This window comes from Struthio camelus, chromosome 2, assembly GCF_040807025.1.
Source record: "Struthio camelus isolate bStrCam1 chromosome 2, bStrCam1.hap1, whole genome shotgun sequence".
NCBI classification, from domain to species: Eukaryota; Metazoa; Chordata; class Aves; order Struthioniformes; family Struthionidae; genus Struthio; species Struthio camelus.
In genome coordinates this window covers 39,440,148-39,455,455 of record NC_090943.1, presented here as the reverse complement: position 1 = coordinate 39,455,455, position 15,308 = coordinate 39,440,148, and the positions used below count along the sequence as shown (strand labels likewise).

Below are 15,308 nucleotides of genomic sequence, written 5' to 3'. Positions count from 1 at the left end.
ACACTGTAGTCTTGGCTGCCAATTCATTTTGCTGAAAAACTCAAATGTGCTGTTTTATCCCCTGTAATTTCTTTTGGCTAAACTAACTAGTGTTAATGTTGAATTTAAATATCACTCTGCAATCAGGGTCCCCTTTTACAGGTGTTGTATGCCTGTAACTCTCACTAAATTCAGTGAAATTGTGTATTTATCAGCCCAGACTATAAGACTCAATGTCCTGAAAAGGAAACCTCCCCAAAACAAAACCTCTTAAAAATCTGATCAAATTTAATTATCCCACATCAATAGAGTGAAGTGAGAGGCAGGCTCCGAAAATCCTTAGCATAATTTGCAGTAGTGGGTAGACGTTGCTTTTGAAGGCTCATTATTACAGAAAAAAAAATCCTTAAATCTGAGAAAATGCAAATTGACAATAATATAGTATAAATGTTCGGTATTTGTATTTATTCTTTATGTTTTGTATTTCTATATCGCATCTTAAAGCAGACTTAGATAGCCATATTTTCAACATCAAGAATAAAGAAAACACCCTTCTTTATTTTATGTAACTTTACATGGCTTGTGATTTAGCAGGCACAACGTACTAACTGGTAGGTAGTTTCCATCAATAGCAGCTGCTTGCTGTTTTGTGAGAGCTCTGACGTTTCTTGTGCCTTAGCCTCCATGTTATAATGTCAGAATTGTTATAGATGACACATAAGGTCTACACATTTCTTACAGCGTAAAAAAATAAATTTCAGTCACTTAAAGACAACGTTCTTGATGTACAAAGTCACTAAGCATTCACTGAGATACCATCTAATGAACTAAAAGGTTTCTGATGATATAATAAACTGAGGTTACAGCAGGGGATACAGTACTGTACTCTTCTGTACGTTTCTCAGGTTCCTGTGGAAATCAGACAACAGCAGACTACAAAGCAGGATGATATGGTAACTATATTCATTAATAATAGCAAGGCAATATGGCTTAATGAACAATGGTAATAATGGTAGTATGATACAGTTATATGGTAATGATAGTTGAGGAAGTTGCATAGTTGCATTTTTTTCTGTCTTTTCTGTCACTGACAGATGTATGAAACTGGGAACCTTCTTAATCTTTCTATGACCCAGAATTTGGTTCTATGTTACCAGTATCCAGTGTTTCAGGAACTGATTGAAGAGTTTTCTGTTCTGCTCATTCATTTCAGGCTGGCCTGCTCAGTTCCTACTGAGGCCCAGCGCACCAACACAAGCATTTGTTGGGGCAGATTGTAAAATGGATGACTGAAAGGAATGGGTTAACGGTAGCTGTATTGGAGTACCTGAGAGGACAGTAAATTGTAATGCAGGGATGGGGAAGAGCAGCTGGGGCAAAGACAGTGAGGACTTTTTTAAATTCAGCTCATTTCACAGATCCAGTACAGAAAGCTGTAAAAAAAGCACTTCAACTGATTGAACTGATGGGGGGGTGGGAGGGCAACCTCCAGGATATACCTACCTAGGTTTGGGGATCAAAAATGACTTAAGGTGTGTTGGAAGCCAAGAGATTATTTCTTATGTTGGCATCCATACTCTCTTTTGATAAAGCACTATAAGATCTACTGATGAAAACAGGTACATACCACTTACATGTTTACTACTTGGCATTCTCATACATAATTTTTATGCCTTTCTGTTTGCTGTATTGTACAAAATGAACTCTTACACTACAGCAACAAGTAGGCTAGCAACTTTTCCTGAAGAAAATAGTTGCTTCCTGCCACAATTGGTAAGATATTTTGAGATCCCATTTCATGTCTAAATCATAACATTGGTGTTACTGCTTTTAAGATACAATACACCATTGATAGAACAAAACTTTAAAGCCAATTAAATGTTGGCAATCTTCCTACTGCTGGCAAAGTCACACTTGTTAACAGTTCCCTTTTGTGACATGTTTGCAGTGTAATCAGTGATTTCTGGAAAGCTTTTTTGGCACTTCAGGATATTTTGAAATATCTAATGAATTTATTTTTATAGACAGTCTTAGATTTTATTCACATGACTTTAAAGCATTCTGCTTAAAAAGTTGGGGTTTTATGCACCCAGATGAAGTATTTTTAACACAAGGGAAAAATATTTTTTAAGTTGTAGAACCCAGCTATACAAATAATGAGTTATTTATATATTTGCATTTTAACTAGTTAACAATTTCAGAAATCATCACATAAAAATTTTTATGAAACACTATCTTACTAGGTATGAGTAAGGAGATACTCCCACTCTGTTGAATAAAGGAGAACATTTTAATCCTGCAGTTTAATGTAAGTAAGTGCTTTCATAGCTATTTATTGAAAACAAAAGTATTTTGAAGTTAAAGAAGTTTTTTTTCTTCATTTTGTGTGGAAAGAATGTGATTAGGTTGGCAAAGAAATGAGAAACATATACAAAATAAAATTAACTAGGAAGGCATAATTTATAGTAAGGTAAACTTTTACGAAAGGAAAAATTATTTAACAAAATGAGCTAACTTTACTACAAGCCTGCTAAAAGTTCAAATATCACTCGAGGGCATTTTGGCAAAAAAGTACTTTTAATTAGCTTTTCTCCATTCTCCTGCAAATGTTCTGCAATACAGCAGACCTGCAACTTCCAGTCCTGCAACTGCTTCCTTCTCATACTGCCGACCTTAGAAGCACTAAGCTGCTAGTATCAGTTGTATCAATGTTCAGTATATGAGCCAGACAGTGTATTTAATGCAGTCTCAAGTATTTTGTTCGCAAAAGCATGTTCTGTACAAAAGCTATATAAAAAGTAGAGTAATATAACAGTGGGCAGGTCTGTAGCAATAGAGTTAATTTATGCCAGGTGTACTGAGAAAGTATTCTTAGGCTATGTCCACAATACTTTTATCATTTCTGTTAAACAGAATTCTCCTTTTGCCAGTTTCTCTTGCTCTGTTTGGAAGTGATGGTGATGTACTTTTACTAGGCTGGTACAAACTGGGATTTTCACATAGCTTTTAAACAAGTAATGCTCTATTTATACCTATGTAAATGCTCTTAGACAGGTATAGGTCTAGAAACGGATGTAGCTATACAGGCAAAGCTGCATCTGTTAATGGGAGTTAAAAATCTGAGCGTAACCACAACACTGCATGAGATTCTGCCATTTGTTCCACCTATCCATTCTTGCACTATGAATACCAAATTAATCATTGGTGTAACTCAGATTTAGTAACAGTCTAAAGCCGGTTGCAAAAGGGTAAATGACTATGAAAATGTAAGGCGGTGAAGAATCAGGCTAGGAGGAGAAATCATGGTTTGAAGCAGAGCCAAAGATGTATGTGATTATGTGTGAAACTGAGGTTTTAATTATCTCCAAAGGCTTTATTTGGGTCTCTACAGGTTTCTGTCAGCCTAGCTGCATTGATCGGGAATCACACCTCTTCTCATGCCAGCAAAATTTGTGCTTGGGATGGCTGTCAACCCTGCCATCACTGAGGAGAAAAGTAAACATAGCTCAGTAGCCTCATTCACTTAGTGTCTTCAAATGGCACGGTGGAAGAGACAAGTGAGCTTATGAAAATATCAGTATTTACGAGTCTCTGCAGCTTCAAATGTTTTTGCAACGTGCTAGCAAATTAAAGAGTTTCTGGTTTTGTGTGTTTCTTCCTATTGCCTTAGCTGCAGGGATCTTACTTTCTTGTCCTGTTGTACCGTCCCAACGCTTGGCTGAAGGGCACTGAGAGAAAGAAGGAGCAAGGTGAAGAGATGAGTTCAGCCAGTTGAGTGGCAGCCCTCACGCATGCCAGATTACAGCTATTACATAACCATGGCCTTGTTCACTGCCCTCAAAATTCCTTTCTGGTGAGCTGTTCGGTGGGTTCATTTAATTGTGTGCCATCAGAGGTGAAAATACAGAGGTGAAAATACAAAAGTATATTACGGTACAGACAGAAAAGCCAGGCACATAGATTGGGCGTATTGTTTGTGTGTTCACACAAGACTGAGCAAACACAAGTTGACTCAGTGAGACCTGAGATCTGTTCCTGATGATGACATTTTCCAACACGGGTGTAAATAATGGGACATAACAGCTACAAAATAATTTTTACCTAGTAAGAGTAACCTAATGATACAGGGTGTATCCACCATTCCTTTACAGTGGCCCCACAACACACTAAGGCAACTTTTGCTCTCAAGAAAATAGCTCTTTTGTTCAAAAGAGAGAAAACCAGTGGTTGCAGGGGCTTGAATTGAAACCGTACTCTGAAGAGGCCATGTCCTGCCTGCCACCAGCCTGCTCCTTTGCGCCCCAGCTGGAAGCTCTTCCCAGACTGCCAGCAAGGTCTCCGAGCCCCGTCTTCAGTACGCTGTGGTCAAGCAGCACAAGCTCTTACTACCACACAGTTCAAACAAATTCATGTTAATAACCCCTCTGGCAGACCCTCAGGGAACCGGGCGCTGTCCTGCGGCACGACGCATCCAGTCATAAGCTCCAAGGCCTCTTTGCTCTCTGGCTATGCCAACCCAGCCCGGGACGGCTCCCTCCAGCCCGGGAGGGCCATTTACACCACAGGCCCTCGGGGGAGCCCGGCTCGAGCAAGGCCGGGGCGGCGCGGGGCCCGGACAGCCCCTGCTGGCCGACGAGCCGCCCCTCTCCGCCCCAATCCGCCGCCGCACAGCCCCGATGGGCAAACCCCGCTGCGCCAAACAGCCAGCTCGGACCGCGGGAGGCTTTCGCAAGCCGCCGCGCCGGCCCGAGGCTGCCGCCGCCCCGGCTCCCAGCGCCGCCTGCCCCAATGAGGTGCCCCAGCGCCGGCCCGGCCCCCGCCCCGCCCCGCCCCGCGCTCCCGGCACGGGCAGCGCCGAGCGGCCTCGGCCCCGTCCGTCACGGGGAGCAGGCGGGGCCGGCGGGTCACGGGGAGGAGCGCGTCCGCTCTCATTGGCTGGCGGCCGCCAGGGCGCGGCTGCGATTGGCTGCCGCGGCCGCCGCTCTTGGCGGGCGGGCGCTGGCGGGCCGCGGTGGCGGGCGGAGGAGGGCGGCGGGGCGGTGGCGGTTGGCCGGAGGTCACTCGGCGCGGGGGCGCAGCATGGCCGCGGCTGTGGTGCTCGGGGGACGCGCGGGCTGGTGGCGCTGGCACAGGCGGGTGCGTGCTGCCCGCGCGGCGACGGGTAAGGAGCTGCCTCTCCCCTCGGCTCGCGTGCGGCCCCCCCGACATGTGGGCCGCGCTGGCTGCAGCGGCGGAGCGCAGGGCGTGGACAGGCCGCGCCTTTTCAGGCGCTCGGCCGCGCAGCGCCGCTGCCCTTCCGCCGCGTGGCCGCGGGCCTCCGCGCGTGACGGGCCCAGCGTAACGGCCGGCCGCGCGCGTGACGGGCCCCCGCGCTCCCCGCCTAGTAACGCCTGGGGCGAAGGTGGCGTCGGCTTTTCGGACCACTGTCAAAAACGCTTCGTAGGATTGTCACTAGCGCGGTGCGCTCTTAACGCTGCGAAATTATTTAAGGCTCGTATCAGCAGTTACATAATTCAGAGTGGTTTAGCGTAATAAATATTTTCACTCATTTCGAATGGCGCGTGTGGAAATTAAAAGAGCCCACAAGTGGTCGTGTGGAACTGGTGACATATTATTAACTATACCTGTGAGCTTAATTGTGGTGTCTGATTATTTTCCTTAAACTGAAGCAGCACTTTCTCCTGTTAGAATTTCTGTTTCCTCAGGCTAAATCCGTTTGCATAATTCACGCATACGCCTGACTCGTGTGCAGTGGAAGGAACGGAAGCATTTAAATGTCCTGTCTGTGCAAAGTGAAAGAGTAATGTATTTACAGAACAGGAGTCCAACCGTTTTCCCTTTTCTAGGTCTTGAAGATTACACTGCTATTTGAAAGCATTCTACCTGCTGAAGTAGATAACTAGAAATATATGTTAAATAATCTTTTGAATATCATTTTTGACAGCAATCTGTTGCTCTTGTATGCCACTGTATAGTTAGACTCCCAAGAAATAGGTGAAGACTTTTCATGTAGCAAAGTGGAAGAAATACATTATTTAAAATGGTATTCTACAATGATACTGGACAAATGGGTTCATTACTCGGTTAATCATTTCTAAGTAAGCGAGTTAAAAATTGCTAATTCCTCTTTAAACATCATTTAAACAGATCAGTGAAAAGTGACTGACACTTTATTTTGAAGTAAGTTTTCAGTCGTATTTTTGCTTGACTGTTTCTCTTCCGCTAATGCATGAAATGTTTTTCATAGTCGCAGCTCTGATTTTGTGCGGATAGTTCAGGTGCAATGGGTATACTTGGTCACGTGCTAGTAAAGTTAAATAAAAGGGATCTGCTTGTGTATTTAGTACCTTTTGTGATACCACAGTTTCACTAGCAATAGCTTTCGATGTATTTTGAACTTTTTGTGCATTTAGTCCTCAGATATTTCTGTAAGAGCTCTGAAATCTGCTGTTTTGATCAATAGATCAATATTCAGGTGATCGTGTTTAATGTAGAGAAGATGGAGGGAATTCAGTTTCTTGGCAGTGAGGGCAGGTGCAAAAGGCAAAGCAAAACACTACACTTGCCCTGAAAGTTGAAAAACGCACACACTTTTTCTTTGTCTGAAGACCTGAGTAAGAAACTGTGACTGTAATCTGAGGAGAAAGTGTGACTCTCACAGGCAACTTCTGTAGAACGTAATTTCACCCAGGTTGTAAGCTCTGACTTATTTAGTCAGTAGTGACTGTTCTGAAAGTTCTCTTGACTCAGAGAAGGGTTTATGGGATTAGGGTCCATGCATTAAGACTTCTTACCAGTTAAGGGCTATACTGCTTAGTTATATGTCAAGGTTTCCCTATCGTTCATGTATTTATTAGGCTTGCCATTATTTCCTTTAATTCCGAGTGGTCTAAAGTTTGTCTTTTGTGTAGTGATTTCATTGTCCATCCTACTGAGTGAAGCATTGTGCTAGAGAAGAAGCTCCAACAGAGCTGTCAGCTCTGACAGAGCTATCCGACGTGACAACTCTGTTAGTGGTCTTTCATAGTTCTCTTGTTGAATATTATTCAACTGAAGCACTTGGTTGCTTGCTCAATTGTTATTTGCAGCTGGCAAATCATGATGGATTGATTCTTTTGTATGTTTATACCAGAGGCTGTTAAATCTCCTAGGAGGAAAATAGCTAAGGGGAGATTTTTGAGGACGAGTTGACAGAGACCATCTCGTCTTGTGATCTGCAGCTGAATTGCTGGCAAAGGTGCTTCACTGTGAGGGTGTGTATGACCTTCCTTAAAACACAGTTTTCCTGGGTGTGAAGAAATCCTTCCTGCTAGTTGGGGCAGAGGTGGGTTGATGAGATGTGGTGGCTGAGGAGGGAAGATTTTCTGATGAATGAAGATTTGTCAGTTGAGGGAGTTATTTGTCAAAGAAGACAGTAACCTGCTAGAGAGCCACATGTAACTGTCTGTCCTCACAAATAAGTTCTGTGTGAATAATGGTGACCCATTCAATTAATAGTTCGATAGTGCTTCTGTTGGTGCGCTACTGTGTTTGAATTGTCAATGATTCCATGCTCTGATGCAAAGAAGCATTAATTACTAAACAAGGATTATGATCGAAGACCTGCTGTTCTAAATCCAGCACTTTAATATTAAAGTCCAGTCCCTTAATTAAGGCATTGAGCGTACACTTCATGTAAGTACTTTTCCTCTGAAATATACTACATGTTTTCTGTCTTTAAGGCATTAGTAAACATTTAATGAGGTATAGTTACAGGTAAGAAAAATGAAATAGGAAGACTCTGTCCCTTAAGAGATAGAATGTGTTTTTTTCATCAGGAGACCTTTACAGAGGCAAGGAGAATCAAGTGGGACTTTTTCAATATAGAAATTTAGAGTCTTAGAATCTCCTTAAATTATCCCCTTACTTTGGCAGAGCACAGTGCTCAAAATCACTGCATAACCTTTACGTGCCTGTCACCCCTGGGCAATTTAGATTCCTTTGGCAAAAGCTTCTAGAAGCAAGAACACCTGATGCTGCATCTGTACAGCTGGCATCTCTAACCTCTATGTTTCTCCGTCTAGTTCCTTCCAGAATCTAGTTCAGTAGATACTTTCTGAGCTTCCTTAGAAAGTAAATGCTTTCTTTCAAAGCTGGAAAGAGAAAAAGCATGGTGTCTTCTGTAGTACCTGCACCAGAACTTCAGATATTTGCTAGATCAGTGGCAAAAGCCTTCATTTAGTGGCACGTACTGAACTGCCATCACGTCTCTCTCTCCTTAAGAAGACACTGCATGTGCAACAGTAATTTATCATAAAGCTCTGAGCAAAAGCAGCAAGTTCAGTGGCTGAGCTTCCTCTCACTACAGGCATCTTCCCTTCCCACACTCCTGTTAAATGTCTGGTCCTAGATGGAGAAGAGCTCAAGATTCACTCATCCAGAGAGAACACGAGTATTAAAATGGCCTGCAGCCCACTCTTAAGTAGGGCTTTCTCACATGGGACAAGAATATGTGGATTCTTATCCCTTGTGTCACATACATTGATGCCACTTGACTGTAAAAAACAGCTATGGATTCTAACCTAGGGAACCAGGCACTTTTGGTGAACGTAGTTCAAAATATCCTTGATAAAGTCAAAAAGTAAGTATTATAGTTGAGATTATGATTTGAGAGTTACTGAATTCTCAGTCCTGTTCTTGGCCACTTAGAGTGTACTTTCCCTCAAAGTACAAGCATATGGGACCTTTTCTAGTTCTACCATCTGTGATCCTATCCAGCTGTTAGTTCCTTTCTGTTTGAATACCAAAAGATACACTCTGCAGTACATGTTACAGTGTCTGCAGTCTAGTGTTTGCAGTGAATTCAAGGCAGCACTGGAGCTGAAATCCTTTCTTGAAAGTGTAAGCACCATTGCTTTAGGAGATAATATAAAATGAAATGTAAGCATCTGAAATGATCTCCTAAACTAATGACTGTCATAGTTTATGTTAAAAAGAAAATTACTTTTCAGCAGCCTTACACAGCAGCCTGACAAGACTAAAGTCTTAGGTCATTGATAGGCCAGGTGTTGTAAGGACAGGATTAAATGTATGCATTTTTGAATTTACTATCTTAAAGGATATGTTTTAGTCAAGAAAAGGCGTTCAGCAATTCATGAACTCATTGATTCTTTTAAAAAAAACATGTTTTTAAGGGAAATTTATGTGAAATTGTAGGTTACATCAAACTTTTCTGTTGTACAATGACTTTTCAAAGCAAAACATTTTTATCTGGAGTGCCTCTAAACCCTGGATATGGTGAGTAGGTCTTCATAAATAGATCCTCATCATCAATGAAATCGTTGTAAACACAGGCCCTGCGAGCACAGATTCCCTGAAGAGAACACTGAAGATTCAATACTACTTGTACAAGATACTCTAGATTTTATGATTAAAGTAAAATGAACTTAGTACCACAGGAACAGTTCTGCAAATGCTTATACAGTTGATGGGATTAGTTAAGCATATATGTATATGGGTTTGCAGAATATGAATCTGTAGATGTTTGAATTATACAGTTGTTTCAAAACAACTAAGCTTATGTCATGTATGTGGAACTGTAAACAGTGACGAGGTGTCCAAGCTGGATATCGCTTTCCGTCATAGCGCCTGTGAAGTTTTGTCTAATATGAAAATCTGAAAAATCATGTCTTCTAAACAACCTGTTTGGCAAGCTGCCAGTCTTAAGTAGTCATTTAAAAATATGCCAGGATTTTAAATATAGTTAATTCAGCTTTAATTGAAAACAGCTCTATTAGGTATGTCTGTGAGGTAATTTCATCAATCCTTTTAAACAGTTTTCCTGTATCTGAGTACCTGGGGGTCTGGATGGTTTTCGGAGTTGTTAATCAAACTGTATACTTTTAATGTGGCTAATTTAACATTGGGCTGCTACTCTGAAAATTAAACCAAACTTTTGAGAAGTCAGAAATTGGATTGCTGCTCTAAAAAGTCTCATTTCCCGTGTATCTGAATATGTTCTGATTAGCACAGAACAGAAGATGGTTCCTGACTCCAAATTTTAAGGCAATGAACAACCAACAGAGACAGACAAAAGGGAAAATAGTAGAATACAGTGACATGAAACTAATAACACTGATCAGCATCTTGTCACTTGTTCCAGTCTAACCGTTACTAAGCTTTTTCTGGATATTGCAAAATAAAGATTTTGAAGGAAGGCCTTATAGTAGAAGAAAAAGTTAGTTTCAGGGATATTTACATAGTGAAGAGCCTTAGAGAAATCATAGAAGTGCTTGTTTGCAATATGTCTCTGATTGTGGTCCAAATACCAATGTGTTTTGATAGCTTAATAGTAAGGCATGTGATGATAGACAGCCGTTAGGAGTCATCAAAGTAAAGAAAAGTAGTCTTCTGTGACATGGTAGAGATGGGCAAGCCAGAATGCAGAGAGGAAGTGACACCGAGTAGCATAAGCAAAATATCCTTCTCAATTCCCAAAATTTCTGTGAAGATAAGGCAAAATTGCATCTGTTAAGTCACAGCAGATGACCAGGTTCTGAAGTAGCTGAGCTCTTTGTGGATGGTGGAGAGAGAAAGGCTGTGTCTCAGTTACGATGAAGAAGAAATTAGTAGGATCACGGTCTTCTAGGCTCAGACATCACTGCTGGTATCAGCATTGGTCTAGGAAAAGGTATTGAGAAGGTTCTCTGAAGATGATTAAGAGATCTCTTGATGTTTAGTTTGAGATGATGATTAGATGTCCATGAGATGGTAGGAGAAAAGAAGAGATCAGGATAGAAGTAGAGAGTCTGCAAGGAAGAGCCTAGAAGTAGCAGCCAGATTTCTGATGAGGTTACCTGATATTCATAGAAAGAAAGAAAAATTGAGGTTTGGAAGGGACATCTGGCGATCATATAGCCAAACTCCTGGTTGAAACAAGGCTAACATCAAAGCTAAATAAGGTTGCTCAGGGTGCTCCAAGGATGGAGATTCCACCACTTCTCTGTGCAGCCTGTTCCAGTGCAGAACCACTGTCCTTATGAGGGACTCTTTCCTTCTTTCCAGTTCAAATTTCCCTGCCTGCAGCTTGCCTCTTGTCCTTTATTCTGCACCTCCGAGAAGGGTCTGGCTCCATTTGGTCTATAACTCCCCTTCTGCATAGGTAGTGGAAGACTGCAATTAGATCCCCACCTTAGCCTTTACATCTCCAGGCTAAACAAACCCAGTCCCCTTTGCCTCTCCTCATATGTCATGCTTCAGCGTCTTAACCATCTTAATGGACATCTGCCAAACTCTCTCCAGTTGTCCATTTTTTTGTGTACTAGGGAGCAGAGAGCTGTCTACAGTTCCAGAAATGGCCTCGCGAGCGCTGTGCGGAGGTCAGTCACCAATTTCTTGGACTTTTTGGCTGTGCTCTTGCTAGTGTAGCCATTAGCCTTTTGCTGCAAGGATGCACTACTTCATGTTCAACTTGTCAGGATCTGCAGGATCCTTTTCTGCAGAGCTGCAACCTCTACCCAGTCCCTAGGCTGTGGTGATGTGGTGTGGTCTCTGTCCCGAGTGCAGGACATTGTATTTGTCTTTTTGAACTTTTGAGGATCCTAGCAGCTCATTCCTCCAGCTTGTTGAAATCTTTTTGAATGGCAGCTCTGCCCTCCAGTTTGCCAACCACTCCCCTCAGTTTGATGTTACCTATGCATTTGCTGAGGGTGCTAATGTTCCATTGTCAAAGTCATTGATGAAGATTTAAACAATAGCAGCCCCAGTATTGACGTAGGAGGAACACCACTCATAACTGGTTGTTGCTAGTCTGTGAACCATTGACCACGATTGTTTAAGCCCAACAGTGCAGCCGATATTTCTTCCACCGTGTAATCTACCTATCCAGTGCATACGTCCTCCATTTGGCTACCAGAATACTAAAGGAGGCTGTTTTGAAAGCTTCACTGAAGTCGAGGTAAATAAGGTCCACTGGTTTTAAGCTCCACTGATCTCTGTTAAGAAAGGTGGACGCTAAACACCAGGATTTGAACCTCTGCAGGAAGCTGGAAGCTTCTGGCTAGCAAAAGGAACAGTTTGAAATTAATGTAAATGTACTGGGGAAGACTGACTCATAGAAACTGTGAGAAGAAAAGACTTCAAGATGATGATTATGGCTGATGCTGATGTTTTAAGCTCATTTATTTCTTTCCTATATTTGACATGTAGCACTTTTTAAAAAAGCAATGTGCTCTTTTTATGACTTATCTCAGTTTGCACTAAGCATTTTCCCAGTGCAGTTTTCTTTTAAATCATGCTACTTCTCTAGCTATGTAATTCCTGTAGGCAGCTGTGGAAATTGTCTCAGACCAAAGTTCTCTCAACAAACCTGATTTATTAAATGTGGCACTTCCAAAGTAGTGCTGCAGATGAAAGAGCGTGATCATTGCTGGCTAAGAAGGAGCTTAAGTCAGAAAGACTTTAAAATGATTAAGCAAGTGTTATTGGCCTAGAGAGGATTCTTTGCTAAGCATTGAGACCTCTCAGAGTTTAGATCCAGGTTATGCACTTTTTCTGTAAGTGTACTTCTGAGTTATGGTAGTTTACTGTTACTTATCCATGTTTCTGGCTGCTCGGTTGCAGAGTCTTAGTGTTTATTCTGAATCACTTTTTCCTTTGCCATAAAGGGAAAACTGGGAACTGCCAAATTTGTGCTGATGTTAGATTAGGGCTGTTCAGAGTGATGAGACAATGATTACATTTCGTGAATACCTACAACAGTACTTACTACTCAGCATTTGATATTACCTAACTACTGATGAAAAGTAACTGACTGAAACTGTACTGTGTTCTATGAATTGTGGATTGTGGTATATAGTTCTGTCATGGTAGTATAGCAAGTAGAGTACAGCATTTACTCAGATAAAAGCTTCAGAATCAGAGTGTGATTTATTCTAGTTCTAAGGACTTGCTTTTATATTGTAGTGCAAGTGATTACATGGCTTAAAGGATTGGCAGTGGTATTATGGAGACTTTCACCTTTAAGTTAGTGGTTTACTGACTGCAGGGTCAGAAGAGTCCAGCTATTATCTGTGAGGGGCTGCATGAAATAAATTGGCAGCCTTAGTCCATTTCTCGAGAACAGGTGTTACATCCCAGGACTGTAGCAAAAGTTCGCTATTGCTGCAAATAGGCAGTCTATAAAATATATATAAAACTTGATTTTTCTCATCCAGTTTAGGGTTGAGACACATAACAAAACAGAGGTGAGCCTGCATTTTTGAATCCAGTGTTTGATTTCATCTGTGATTGAAGCTGAAACCTTAGCTTTCAGGGACATTGCTTAAGTTTGATTATTACTATACTTTTTGAAACACCCAGATTTCCTAGTTAAAATCATTTTCTTTGCTGAATAGGAGGATCGTTCTGGGATGGTATTTGTGGCGCAACATAAGCTACAATTTATGGTTTAAATTATGGGGAATAGGATTCACATTTGTGCACTTTTTAAGCTTAAGTATTTAAGTTGTCTAAGTTAGCGCAAACAGATTACGTGCTAGCTTTTATTGCATCATTGTTATGCATTTCTTTAAAATATGAATATATTGATATTTATTGTTTTGAAATCAGTGTGTTCTAGGGCAATGGCTTCCAAAACCCCAGTTGGATTCATTGGGCTGGGTAACATGGGAAATCCAATGGCAAAAAACCTGGTAAAACATGGATATCCAGTTATTGCATATGATGTGTTTCCAGAAGCTTGCAAAGAATTTCAAGACTTGGGTGCTCAGGTATAGTAATTAACTTTCTTTATTCTAACAATGACTATATGTATTGAATGGTTCTTGCATGTGATTTTTTTAAAGTAGGCTGTTTTTTTCTTAGTGAAGAGTACATTCAAAACTAAAAACAACTTAGTGAATGCACTCTGAATCTGTGGGGTATTAGTTGGAGCATAGACATGGTTCCACCGTAAGTCTTTGTCATGCTGTTAGCCAGAATTGCTACCTTGCTGGACTTCTGTAGCTGTTTTTCCTTTTCTGTTTATGAGACTAGGTTGACAGCCTGTTCTTTCACCTCCTCCTTTCCACTGCTTCCTCCTCCCCCAGGTCTAGAGGGCTAGTGGGCTGCTTTTCATCTGGTTCCTACTTTGACCTTTTTAGGCTGGGTGACCCTAGTTAAGAATTCCTGCTGGCATAGCTGTAAGGGTTATAGGGACATACAAGCTTTCCTGCTGCTTCAAGGTGCAGTCCTCAGGGGCAGGGGAAAAATCCAATTATTTAAGTGGCTATCCTCTTGGAGGCAAGGAAGGTTATGGTGAGAGAAGAGGAAGGAATGAAAAGGAAAAGCGAGGGAAGGAAATTGATCGCATTAAGGAGGTTTACCTTCCTGCCATATACCTTGTGAAATCTTGGCCCCATTCCAGCCAGTGCTACTGCTTTTGTTGACTGGTTAATAGACCCAGGAACCCATTCAGTTCCTCACATGGTTATGATTGTCTTTTCTGAGTGTTGGAAACTTATTCGTATGTTTGTGACATACTTTATAGAAATTTAGACAGTTGCTATTACTTACGGATGGACAGATAGATAGGAACATAAGACACTGAAACAAAAGAATATGCAAAAATAATATTCTGCTGTGACAGTGTAGAAGATAGGAGGAATTTATCCAGCAGTGGCCAGGAAACTGTAGCTAGATAGAGATAGAACTGTATGCCTTCAAAGTCTAAGCTGTTGGAGCTAATTGCAACCGTATTGAATAAGGAGATTGCATTGAACAAGGAGATGATATCAAGATTTCTTAAAAAAAAATGAAATGATAGCGTGCACTTGTTGATAACTTATTGCAGCTCCACTTGACTAATTACAGAATTTTGGCCTTAATAAGTGGCTGTTTTTTTAAAGTAAGCTTTACAGCTTGCTTTCCTGGCTATTGTTTTTATTTTGTTAAAACAGTTGAGACCCTCAGGCATGAAACAAATCTCTCCTAATTAGGAGGTTATGCAAATGGAATAGAAGTCTGTTTTGAACAGTTGGTTGTATTTTTAATTCCGTTTTTGCAGTGGGATCTCTTTGCTGTGGCTGATAATTTGGATAACCTATTATTGCCTTAGTAATAGAGTCTTTGACGTCCACTGCTAGACTTAACCTGTGATATTAAAAGCGAACTGTAATGCTTTTAAAAATAAAGCCAAAAGCCTGTTTTAAGATCGTAAATCACTAAGAGAATACACGAGTAGGCTTAAATACAAATAAAACACACTTAAAGTAAATATTTGAACGTAACTTCCTTTTCTTGATCTATAGGTGTAAATCCTACCCCAGCAGTTTTTGCAGGACTTGGAAACTTGTGGGTCCGGGGGGCCTTGT

General features: G+C 41.3%; 1 protein-coding gene across 2 annotated transcripts in view; it reads left to right on the top strand.

Moving 5' to 3' along the window:
- Positions 1 to 4,982: 4,982 nt before the first annotated feature.
- The window catches only part of HIBADH (3-hydroxyisobutyrate dehydrogenase), an 88,242-nt gene continuing 77,916 nt past the window's right edge, over positions 4,983 to 15,308 (top strand). Inside the window, exons 1-2 of one of the 2 annotated variants that reach the window (XM_068935227.1) lie at positions 4,983 to 5,140; positions 13,567 to 13,727. In XM_068935227.1, coding sequence (XP_068791328.1) covers positions 5,059 to 5,140; positions 13,567 to 13,727 — 243 coding nt within the window. In that variant the 5' untranslated portion in view covers positions 4,983 to 5,058. The remainder of the gene's footprint in view (positions 5,141 to 13,566; positions 13,728 to 15,308) is intronic. The other variant, XM_068935228.1, reaches the window with a different exon arrangement.